Here is a 12448-nt window from a genome sequence, read left to right as displayed (position 1 = left end):
TTCGAAGAGAAAGTGTTGATATTTTTGAAATATAAATGAATTAGTTGAATAATTTGATTATTTTGTCATATAATTTGCTTGTTTTATCGAAAATGGAGCGCATATTGTCTTTACTTTCCCGATCCCAAACGGTGAAACGTCAAATGGTACATAATGACAGAACCTGGCATTTTCTTCACAACAGAGCTGTCATTCTGTTGTTTACGAGAAAAGAAAATTCGAAATTCAAATTTCCAAAATTAGGGCTTTTTAAGTTTTTGTAAAGATTTTCTTTTTTAATTTAAGTGTTGTGCAATAATTTCAGATTAGAAAAAGAGGTGACGCAATAACAAATGCCATTGCTAACAATATTCGAAATGAAAATTCGACCGTTAAACCGTTGACAGAATTTGTCCGTTGGAATTTTTAAGAAAGGTTTTTACTTAATTTAATTTAAAATCTATCCAATGTCGACACTTCTCAATTGCAATGAATAAGGAAATACATATTTCAGTTCAGCCTTTGAATAGATTAGAATGCAGGTACCCTATAAAAATACGAGCCACCGTTTTATACAAGGCCACCACGTGTTTGAGGCGGTTGACGACAGCGCGTAAAGTTTTGCACTGAATGCAACACATATTTCTTGCAGATTTCTCAATGTTTGTTATTTACCCACCGGTTCGTTCGCACACGTACGTATATAAGAAAAGCACGGAAATAACACGATGCAACGAGTGCCAATACAACTCTGTTCTAAAGTTCGATCGTACGTGAGAGGTGCGGTCTCGCAAGCGCAGTGATCAACACCGATCGCTAATATTCGCCAATAAAACATACCCATAATACTACGGCCAGCCGCGATGGGAACAGCATCGCTGCAAAGGGTCAATGCTAATTTAATGACTGCGTTCTTTTGACTGGTAAAGCTCACGTAAGTGGCGCTCTGGCCACACACCACCGTCTGATCGCGAACAGTTTCGCTCCGCAAACAAACATTTCGGACGCGGTATTAATTTAGCGATGAACTTGAATTACGTAAAATAATTGAAACGTTCCGAGGTGGAGTGGAGGTATGCTCTTTTTGTTGTTGCTTCTTTTATGTCTTACTTTATGCTAAGTAATAATAGGTTGCGTGCTGGAATGGGCCCTCTTGAGGAGTGTCGTAGCACGCAGTCGCCAGAGGTCGTGCCGGTGAGCGATCCGTTCCCACCTGCGAAGGCAAGAATGCGTGCAGAGCTATTTCCGAACCCTGTGGCACTTTCCTTCATCCTCTCTATTCACCATTTCTAGCCCACTCTCGTACTAATGTGTTACATTTTAAAAATATATGTAGCTCATTAGCATAGCTCGCTTTGTGCGGATGGGACGGGGTCCACGGGGTGCGCAATTTTCTACCTCATTTAGGTGAATTCTTCTTCCTCTTGCTGGTTATTTTTTTTGCGACACTGGCCCCAAATCCGATGATATAATCTCATCTTCCAATACTCACCGCCGTGTGTCCCATTGTCCATATGGAACGGTTTTTGGGCGTACAGCGCAGCCCGTCCGACCGACCGTCCGTGTGTGGGATGATTACTATTCATCTTATGCTAACACAAAAAAAAAGTTATGCTACGGTGTTCGCTGCTGCGGCGCAAACTGCAACGGAACGAAACGCGCCAACGCGGTTACGTGTGTATGGACTTCCCGAATCGTGAGTCGCCAATGATGCGTTTGGCTGGAAAAATGCGTCCCCATGCCTTGGCCTTTTGCGGTTGCGGCGGCTGACGGGCTGACAGCAGGACCGGCTCTCCTAAAACGGGCGCTCGTGTGCGAGTGTGTGCCATTTCGAAGAGTGTGTGTGCCAAAGCTGTATCGACAGATAGCGGCCGATAGCAGTCGAAGGGCTCCACTCGATCAAGTATGGCCCTCACTCGTAGCGCATCTTCACAGTATTACTCGCAGCAGATTTAGCATAAGGTCATGCGGAGCGTTTACTGGACCTCGCGTTAGGGCTCCCGCGAGCCCTCCTGAGTTGGGGCTGATCAGTGGCGTACAATAATTGCTCTTACTCAAAAGGGCTCCGAAACGAGGACGACCTTACACGGGGGGGTTGATGATCATGTACGTCAAGCGCACACTGGAGTCAAGTTTAATGACATTGTTATGCTACACCGGGGTGATCGTGTGCTACAATTATGCACTTGAGAGTGAAGCAGTGATCCTCTCGAAACTAATTGACATTTAATTACTCCACTCGTTCGAAGTGTACACGTGTTGATCAATATGGTTCATTGAGAAATGCAGTGAAAGGTACCGCCGAAGATCGCCGTCATTCCTCTCGTTAGAAAGATGTTGTCAGTCCTCCGCACACCGCACAAAGGAGAGCCCCGTCCGATAAGGCCTGACCCATTTCGCAGACCCGCGCCGTGATTACAAAGGCACGTTCCTACTTATGCATACACGAGGAGGGTCGTTACGCGATAAAAGGAATTTTCGACGGCAAACAGTCCAAACAAGCAAGCATTACCATAAAACGGTCGTGTGTGTGTGATGTTTTACGCTCCGTTCGGTGTTACAAGTGGAGCGAAACAAACAAAACCCATCTCCAGGTGTGAGTTTACCCTTGAAGGATGCTTATTTGGGACGATAAAACTGTCACTGCTGTAGGTGCCCTTTCTGTGAGCTTCTAACTCCCCTAAGACACCCGCGACATCTTTACCTTGCCCTGCTGGATTAACTTTCGTGAAGGCGCGCCCTCCCCGGTCAGGGTTAGCGCATCCTACACAAATTTCACGCCTTCCGTGAAGGGCACCAGTTTCCCTTTTTTTTGTTGAAAACGGGTGACATCCGCTATTGATTGACTCATTAACGGAGTGCGATGCGATAAAGCGAGATCAAGTGGCATCTCGTTGATGATCGTGAGAATAGATTGCCGGTGAGCTCATAGCATCATAGAACGTGTGGGCTTGCTTTTGCCCGCCAATGAACCAATTAAACCCCGTTTAAAGCGAAAGGAAACGATGCATAATGCAGCCGGATCGGGGAATGATTTATCGATGCGTTGATTATTAGCTCCGATGACGAACGGTGGTGTCATCAAACGGTTGTTGGTTTTGGTGTAAATTCCTGCCACAGGAATTCAGCAACAAACTCGCCAATAATTACATCGCCAATGTAATGTAAAAGGGTTGTCACGATCGCGCACGCGCCCCGTGTGTGTTCCAATTATCGCGAACAATTCAATCATCGGGATCGGGGCTGACGGATCGGGTGTGAAAAGTATGATTTGTACGTCAAGCCTTAAGTGGCGAGGAGATGCAAACAAAAGCGTGGCGCATTAAAATATGCACGGGGGTTTGAAGCATAAAAAGCTGGCCCCCCAACACCTCCAAGGCGAGGTGCAAAGGCCATCAGACTCCTTGTTTTAATGGGTGCCATAAATCATCGGATCGGTGCGCGCCTGAACTCTGTGTGTGTGTGCGTTAAAGGATGCCCCGCGATGATACAACAGCGAAAAGTGCAATGCGGCGAGCGACGATCGCCGCGATGCGATAGGTTTGCTGATTTTTGTTCGCAAAATATGATTCAGGAACGGAACCGTTACACCTCCCTCTCTCTCTCTCTCTCTTTCTCTCTCTCACTGTCTCTTCTGTGAGTGTGCAAGCGCACGTATGTGTGTCATTTTGTCAACCGTTGCATAATGTGGCGCTGGCTGGCTGCAGCACGACGTTGTGCATAAAGAACTCTTCGCCTTTGCAGCGACGTATGATCGTATCGATCGATCACACACAGAAAAAAAACTCATAAGGACCAGGACATACCCGGGAAATGAGGTTGAAGAAAGTAAGCTTTGCATGCGTACGGCACATAAACGCGCGAGACCGCATGGAGACCGCAAAAATGTGCCGCCATTCGTCGAAAGATGATGCCTGTGAGTGTCCCGAAAAAGGGAAAAGGTTACGGATAGGTTAGGGGGACGATCGGGGGGGGGGGGGGCTCGATTGCACATAGCTGTATCGGGCGGGGCGTGTGTTCCGTTCCGTAACGCGATTGCTCAATTGCATTTACGGACGACTGTTTAATGGAGAAAAATAAAGCTTCAATTTGGAAGAGCTAAACCGTTTGCTGGGCAAATATAGATCAATCAACACACACCCAGATTCTTGGCGCGTCATCGTTGAAGATTCATTCATTCATTCATTCATTCGTTGAAGATTCTGTGCGTCATCGGTGGTGTTTGGGAGCGCTCAAACAGGAAGCTTGGGCAATTATGAAGACTAATATTGATGCGCGCTTTGTTGGGTTTTAGACTGTTTAGAGACTTCTATGCCCCATAAGAGACGAGCGCACAGTCCCGGAAGAGCGCAATTAATTAATGGATTTGTTGACTTTAATATCAAAATAAGAAGAAAAGGGCATTTGGTGGAGGAAGAGACAGGACGCATTTGTTTTAGATTAATTTTGTTTAAATAAAAAGTTTTGGCATTGGTTCCATCCAGGATCGAACTGGAGACCTTCTGCGTGTAAAGCAGACGTGATAACCGCTACACTATGAAACCGTGCTGAAGGGCAGCCTACTACGATAAACCCGGATGGCCCTTTGTTAAAAGTGAAGACTTTGTTGCACTTTTCATCCATTTTCATGCGTGCCACTTGTTTAGGAGCAGATTTTAACGGCAAATTAAAGGCAAAACGTTGATTTAGTCACACACTGCAAAGTGTCTTCTCTCGTTTTGCCGGTGATTACAGCGAACCGTCTGCTTTGGCGCCTCTATAACCCACCTGTGCTTCTGTATCATAAAAAAACCACGGGTTTCGGATGCGTGCTGCTGAATTGGAATGCGCTAGGGCAGGTTTTTCGCGTTGCGCGAAGCACGATTAGTTTTTCCGCGTTCAAGCACACTCGCAGTTATCACTTGCGGTTTCGTTGCGCCGCTCCCGGCGGAATGCGGCGCAATGTTTGTTTTGCTGTGGAAGACCCGAGGAAGACGCTCCGGTCGCTCTTGTGTGTCGCCATGTGTCGCCGAAGCGCCATCAAATGCTAAAGTTTGACATTTTGGCTTTGCGAGTTCGGCACACGGACGGACCCATTGTGGGTTGTTTTTGTTTTTAAGGGCGAGTTCAGGAGTGGCCATCCTGAAACGGGCACGAGCTGATTGTGGAGAAGAACTGTGTGGTATGATAATTACTCTCGCTGCTTCGCTGTTTTACGATGGTATGACGGTAAGTAATCCTTCCCAAAGTGTCCACTCGTGACGTTGATAAGTCGCAAAACAAAAAACAAAAAATAAAAACGTAATCAAACCGTTCCCAGACGGAGGATTTACATTGATTGATCTTCGGGTCATACGGTGAGGGGGACGGAACACACTATCGTAATTTTCATCGCCTCCGAGCTCGAGCTGAGCCTAAGCCGAGTGCCTAAAGCAGCGTACTGTGCGTGTGCCGCGGCTACTCGCGACGCTCGATCTGTGTTCGGCTCCCTCACGAGTAAAGCCAGCTCGATCTTCAGCCCCTTCCATTTGGTAGTTGTTGCTGCTGTTGTGGGGCTGGGGCCAGGCCCCGGCAGATTCGTGCACTATGCGCTGCAGAACAACAACAACCACTACTAACTAACGGCGAGCGAGGTGTACCCACCTACCCACCTCCCTCCTTAAGGAGCTTTTCTCGCGTTCCCAACGGGGAAGGGAGGAAAGGGGGAGCATCTCAGTTTTCGGCAGGAGTGTACACCACTATATAGTGCCAGCATTTCCCAAGCGGGGAGAAGGGAGCGACAGAGAGCGAGAGTGAAGCGAGCCACGGACTCGGGCACACGGTAGTAGTAGCAGCAGCGTGGGGTTCGTCGTCTGCCACCCCAAAAAAGCTCATATAAAGCTAGTCGATTGATGAGTCCTGCGCTTCATTCGTGCTAGTCACGCCGTCGGACCATCTTCTCGGCCAGTTCCTGTCACGGCATACGTTAGTCTTTTTATTGCTGATGTAGTTTTGATTATTCGTAATTTGATTATAGATTTAAATGTAATTCTTTTCTCCATTTTTCTCGCCCTAGAAACCGATCGAGCAGAAGAGTGATCGTGAGAATACATTGGTGTGCATTGTGATGAGTGAAGTGTGTTAATTGTGGAACGATCTCTTGAAGCGATCAGTGAACCGAACTGTGTGCATAAAAGGTTGATGATAGTTTAGGACACTCCTTCCCTCTTTCTAAGACTTACTTTCTGGAGCGTTTTTGCAAGCTAGACAAAGAGCGTCGTGAACAAAAGCATGGTGAGTGTTCTTTTCCTACTTCCGCGACAGTGAAGCTCTTTTGAAGCTCTGGGTGAAGGATTAGGCCGGCTATTTCGTACGAATAGAAAGCAACCCCCGTCTTGCCAAAGCCCCCTTTTTTGTTGTTGTTATTCGTCTCCGCCAAACGCTGCAAAAATCGTGGACAACGACGACAGTTCCACCCGGCGAAAGTACTCGAACCGAAAGATCAACCGAGGTGCGCGATCGTTTCAGCCGTTATGCAATCCATGCACAAAGCCAGTTCCGTCCCGACCCTGACGGGAGGCATCCGCAAACGAGCGAGGATCCCTCGAGACCTTTGCGACCGATTGTTCTGGGACGAATCCGATCGATCATTCCGATCTTCCGTAATGTAATCGATACGGTGCACCGCGATCGTTGCTCCTTTCTGGCTCTGCTCGCGGGTGATATTTATGGCACTACTCGGTCGTGTGTTTGTTGGCTTTCCTTCTTCCCATAGATGCAAGACAAGAAGGGAGAAGAAGAAGAAGAAGAAGAAGAAAAGATGTACACACTTTAGTTTGGTAATGATGATTATGTGATTTGACGAGTGATGTTGACCCGTTTCGGGAGGAACATGAAATAAGCGCATCGCATCCATCTTTGACCGCATCTGTCTGAGAGCTTCTAACGCTCTTTGATGCACACGCGCGCCTCGGCCGACCAGTGAAAGGGAAAACTGTGACGCCCTCATTGCGGCGGACATTGCGGCGGGTGGGATGAAGCTAATGTGCGTGAATGACCGTTTTTTGACCGAACCCAGGGAATGGGAATTTTCCCATTTAGACCACGATCTGGCTGGATCGCCGGTGGTCTCTCGGAGCGAAAGGCTATGGTTTTTGTTGTAGTTATTAGCCTTTTTTGTGGCCCACTGATCTCGTCACCTTCCCTTTTTTTGTACCGATTGGGAGTGATCGGACACACGATTTGTTCGCTGCCCTGCCCGTCTGTCCATCTGCGTCCATCTGGGTGCTTTACCAATTTTTTGTTGTTGTTGAATTTATTCTTCTTCTTTCCCGATGCTCCTCCTCCAGTTGGGTGATTGCACGAATCGAAGCGGGCCCCTTCAGAGGGCATTGTTCTGTCGATTAGTGCGGGCGTGATGATGGTTTAGGGCGCCAAGGCGGGGAAAGCAGTACGGAAAAAGGTTACATAAAACCAAACATCGTCGAGGCGTTTGCATCAAGATTAATCAAAATTCGGGACAGCGCACACACACTAATTGGATGCACTTCTTCACAATTCTTTGGGAATTGCACTGCTCCCTGGGGGCTGTGGGCCAGTTGTGACAGCTGAAAGGTCTGGGATCTTGAACGTGTGATGAAATTGCGATTCACACAGAGAGAAAACAAGTTACGATACTAATAAAGATATTAATCGATCGTGATCGCGCACAGCGCAGTGCAATGCGCCCTTGAGATCTCTATGTAATCATGGTTAGGGGTTTCAACTTGTGGTCCCCCCAAAAAAAAAAAAGCTCATCGCCTTCGTTCAGCTTCTGGTAGCAATTAGCGAGATAATGAAGCGAGACCATCACTCAATTCTGAGCGGGAATGTTACAGTTTGCTCCTCCAAGAAGGTCTCCTCTTTGGTAGTAATTAAATCATGTTTGTCCATTAATCTTGAGTTTCGGGCCTAACGTTTTTTTGTGTATGCCGAGGTAATGACATTATTATTTCGGACGGTCTACTTCGGACATTGGCCGATCGGTATTGGACAAGGCTAAACAGACGTCCCCGCCGGTACAGTGCATCAACGCATCGAACGGCAAAAACCCTCTACAAGCGATCAGTTGCGTATGACATTCTGTTCCGTTACGAGTATTGGGGTATCATCGCAAGGAAATCGATGCCAAAGCTGACCGACTTCGGTGCAAAAATGGCAACCTAAATTAGTGATGCGCAGCCGATCGATACGGTAAAGGTCAGCTCGTTTTATCTCACCACGCTGGTCCCGTAACAGTTGGATCGAATGCGATCGAGAGCAAGAGGTGGGCCCCCCGTATTGGGTTGAGTTGAGATTGAAATTGGTTCGCACTGGCAAAATACTTGTGCCTTGTGGCTACAAATTGTGGCCCGCAGCGATCAGAACGATCGAGCCGATTGAGATTGATCGGCTAAATCCGGCCGAAAACGCATCGGCAAAAGCTTAACAAGCGGGGCTTTTGAAAGATCCGGCAAATAACGCCCGGCTAGTGCATTATGTTGTTATTGGACCTCCCGCTTGCAGATCTCCTGTCCATTATGCAACGCAGTCGGGAAGGGAAGATCCCACTGCGTGAGCCGTTGGAGATGGCGGGAAAGGAAACCGTTTTAGAAACCTACTTTTTGGCGGTGCTCATTATGTGGTTTTCACTTTCGCGGATGAGCTTTTGGGGTGGATGATGCTAATTCACATATCGGCCAATCGGTTCGGTGTGTGTGTGTGTGAGTATGTCAGTGAGTCAGTCAGTCAATCAGTTGGTCCTACTGTTACCGCTTACCTCATGTAGGTGAACAGACCTTCTGGTGGTACTTCTGGAGAGCACTTCGACGCCATCGTCATCATCGTGCATCATAAGTGTGTCTTCTGCTGAAGCTGGCTGTCTGTCGGGCGTCTGATCAGCCGGGTTAAGATTGGAGCCGTTGCTGTGTGGTGGCGTCATGGGATTAATTCGATTCGACCCAACCAACCTGTCGCCGTCCCATCTTCTGGTGATCTTTATTGGAGCTCGGGAGAAGAAGCACACGGGTTCGGGGGTGGGGTGCGAGTTCACGCCAGTTTATCCAGAGGTGATGTGTGTTTTGCATTCGGCAACAACACAACACACACAAAAAAACCGCAATGCCTTTCGTATAGGTGGCAGTGCCGAACGGCGACTTGTTTGTGGTGTTTTGCATAATGCCCGCTCTGAACTCGCATGGGTCTGAATTCGGGTTTTCGGTGGGTGATGGCGGGCGTGTGTATCGAGCGGCTGAAGATGAGTTTGTTAATTGTGGTGAAAGGCTCGTTTTGCCGCACGCAAAAATAAAACATGTTGAATTTGGTTTTATTGGAGAAGATTCCATCTGCACAACCACGCACGCAGCCCAGTCAACGATCGATTGGCGACACAAAAAGTCACAGAAAGTGTCGGTGAATGGAGGACCGCTTGTGCTTGCACAATTGCACACAACACAACTGTGCGGAGTACAATTGAGTGTGATAAATCTAATCCATGATGTGGACACAACGACCGGGGTTGTTTGGAACGGGTTTTTCTTCTACTTATACCTCTCCTTCGCTCGTTCGTTCTATTTTCCAGATGTGGAAACTTCTCATACTCACCGGCTGTCTGGTGACCAGTGGCCTTGCCCGGCCGGACGTGTCGCATCTGCTGAAGCGCACGGGTGCTGACAAGCAGAAGCGCCAAAGCTTCATCGGTACCTCGGTGTCCGTCACTGGCAATGGGGCCGTTGCGACGGAAATTAAGTCAGGTGACGCAGCAGCAGCAGTGGAAGCCTTCATACCGCAGATCAGCTTGCTGCCGCTGCAAGAAAACCAACCTTCACCGTTCAAGCGGCTGGAGGAACGCGTCGGGTATGACTACCAAAAGCCAGACTTTCCGCTCGACGTCCATCCGGACTCGAACCTAGTCAACCCGGTGTCGACCCAAGCACCGGAATATCTGCCCCCAGAGGATGGTCAAGAGTCGTCGAACGTTGATCAGGTCGCACCGTCTAGCTCTCCGTCGACTACAACTTCTACAACGACCACTACTACAACGACTACTACAACCACTACTCCGGCACCGACAACCACTACCACGACCCCTGCACCCCAGACAAATGGTCCTTCCACAACGGAGCAACTGTTCGACGAAGACGAAGGGTACGGGTACAAGAAGCCCGAGGTAATGCTGCCGACCAACATCAACGAAGTGATCGGTGAGCCCAGTGACATCAATCAGCTCGCCACGACCACCGTACCGACGACGACCACGACCGCAAAGAACTCGCTGGAGTATCTTCCGCCCAAGCCGCTGCCCGAGCTGGTGGTGCCGAAGGAGCCGAGCAGCACACCGTCCACAACGCAACAGCCACCACAAACCGAACCTTCGACCTATCCGACGAGCCCAAGCAGCACCACTACGTACCAGGTCCAGACGGAAACTCAACCACCGTACAGCAAGCTGCCGGAAGCGTCCGTTTATCCCGATGCATCGGGCTCGGTGTCTACGGTCGTGACGCAACAGACTCCCTCGACGGAGATCCCCTCTACCTCTGCGCCGGAGTATCTTCCACCGGACAGTGAGATGAATGGCTTCCAGATCATTGTGAGGACTGGATCCGATTCGGACGATAGTGATACTACCTCCACGACCACGGGAAGTAGCGAGGGAAGCAGCTCTACGACGACTGTGGTGGTTCAATCCTTCGACTCTACGACAACAGCAGCTCCCGTCCAGCCAGAAGCAGACAGTCAGGTACGGGAGGAGCAGCCAGAACAGTCGACGACGACCGAAGGCCAAACAACGACGGCAGCCAGCTCACCGAGCAGCAGTGTGCCACTTTTCACCGACGAAACGGTTGCACCGGTTGATGACGCTTCGTCCGTGATTGAAATGATCAATCAGATGCAGGAAACGGGTCAGGTTGCTGGGCAGGCCGATTTTGTGCCCGAGCTACGAGTAGACGACGAATCCGCAACGACAAGCGAAGTCACAACCGTCCCATCGTTCTCATCCTCCGTTACAACGGTCGTCCCATCGCAAGCGGCGACCGATCTCCCAGCCGTGGAACCAACGGAACGTAGCGAACCAGAGCAACAACCGGAGGCAACGACAGGTCCATCCCTGATCGACCTACTCACCCCAACGACAACGATCGTGGCCGTCCAGAACGATACGATCATCACCACATACCGGCCGGCGCTTTCTTCCGGCGAAACGACGACACTGGTCTCGGAATCGAGCGCCGACGAGACGGAGATCCAGTCCAGGATAGCTGACCCGAACGATGGCTACAACTACGAGGCGCCGGAAAATGGGCTCACCGTACCGGCGGGCTCTTCCGTCCCACCGTCACACACGCTCGAAGCTGACGGGTATCATTATAAGGTTCCAGCGGTGCCGTTTCCCTAGGGAAAGGTGGTGGTGAGGATCGTAGGTGGGAGGTACCCGGGGGAGTGATGCAGGAAGAAGAGAGGAAGGCCCAGTTAGCAGTTAGTGGACATCCCGCAATGCCGATCTTAGAGAACCGTTCTTTTTTGTTGCCGCAACGCCATAATGACGATGTTTTGTTTGTTAAATTCGAAATTCGGTTGAAAGTCCCTCTAGGTCGTAATCAAACGGACGACACGGTTTGCTTTCCGTGTCACTCCCAGTCCGAAGGCTTCCCCTGCGTACAGCGTGGCTATTTATTGCAATAGTGTGTATATTAATAAAATCCCCCTTGATTTTTTTTAATGAATATGTTTCGTTTTGCAGCGTTGACTTGTTTATTCACTGGCCATTCCTTCATAATTGCAGCACAACAGCGCTTTGCAGATCACGGCGGTGAGCTGTGATCGGTTGCCAAATCATGCCACCCAATTCAGCAGAAGTGCGTAAAAATGCGTCCGATTCTTCTTGCCAATTGACCGTGGGGGCAGCTCGCTTTTATTGGATTACTTGGGCCGCTGGAGTGCGCTGAATGTAAATATTGATTTAACTCACAATTCAAGGTGGCAAGCGACGAACCTCATTGTTCCGAAAGCGCGATCGTTTTGCAGTTTTTTTTTGCAGTCCCCCTGGTCATTTGCAACCATTGCCCTGGGTCTTTTACGACTACCAGTGCGCAATGATTTATCATCGTTTTAATTAATGCGTAAAATGTGGCCCCGTTTAACTGCAACTGACCGAGGCTGACGAGCGCCACATTCCTTTGGAAGAGCTATTTTACATGAAATATCTTAATAAGTCGTAAAGACGCTTTACATTCATCGGTGGATGGCGGGCTTGCGGGAGCCTCGCCAAGACACTAACAAAAAAAGCAAGACCTTCGCCAAAAGTGGTTACTGTTGTGGTGGGCCGTTCTTATCAAAACACACTCCAGACCCCAGAAAGGGGGCGAGCATTGGTTTTAGTATTTTCGGTTGCGCCTTTGCCTCATCGCGCAATACTTTGATCGTACCGCGTCGACCGACGATGACGACCGACCAGCTAACCGACCACAAAACTGTTGGCAATTGTTTGGTG

The 12448-nt window shown here is 49.2% G+C and overlaps 1 protein-coding gene and 1 non-coding gene across 2 annotated transcripts; one reads left to right on the top strand and one right to left on the bottom strand.

Annotated features, from left to right (window-relative positions):
* Window positions 1-4450: 4450 nt before the first annotated feature.
* On the bottom strand, window positions 4451-4523 carry Trnav-uac (transfer RNA valine (anticodon UAC)). The gene has a single exon. It is a non-coding gene; the product is annotated as a tRNA-Val (tRNA).
* Window positions 4524-5650: 1127 nt separating this feature from the next.
* LOC120952871 (mucin-4-like) lies at window positions 5651-11681 on the top strand. The gene is made up of 3 exons (XM_049606194.1): window positions 5651-5922; window positions 6014-6231; window positions 9536-11681. The coding sequence occupies exons 2-3, from the start codon at window positions 6229-6231 to the stop codon at window positions 11351-11353; spliced, it is 1821 nt and encodes a 606-aa protein (XP_049462151.1). The 5' UTR covers window positions 5651-5922; window positions 6014-6228; the 3' UTR covers window positions 11354-11681.
* Window positions 11682-12448: the final 767 nt, after the last annotated feature.

This window comes from Anopheles coluzzii, chromosome 2 (genome assembly GCF_943734685.1).
Source record: "Anopheles coluzzii chromosome 2, AcolN3, whole genome shotgun sequence".
Classification (NCBI taxonomy): Eukaryota; Metazoa; Arthropoda; class Insecta; order Diptera; family Culicidae; genus Anopheles; species Anopheles coluzzii.
The sequence above is the reverse complement of the archived record's forward strand: the minus strand, read 5'-3'. Positions and strand labels throughout refer to the sequence as shown.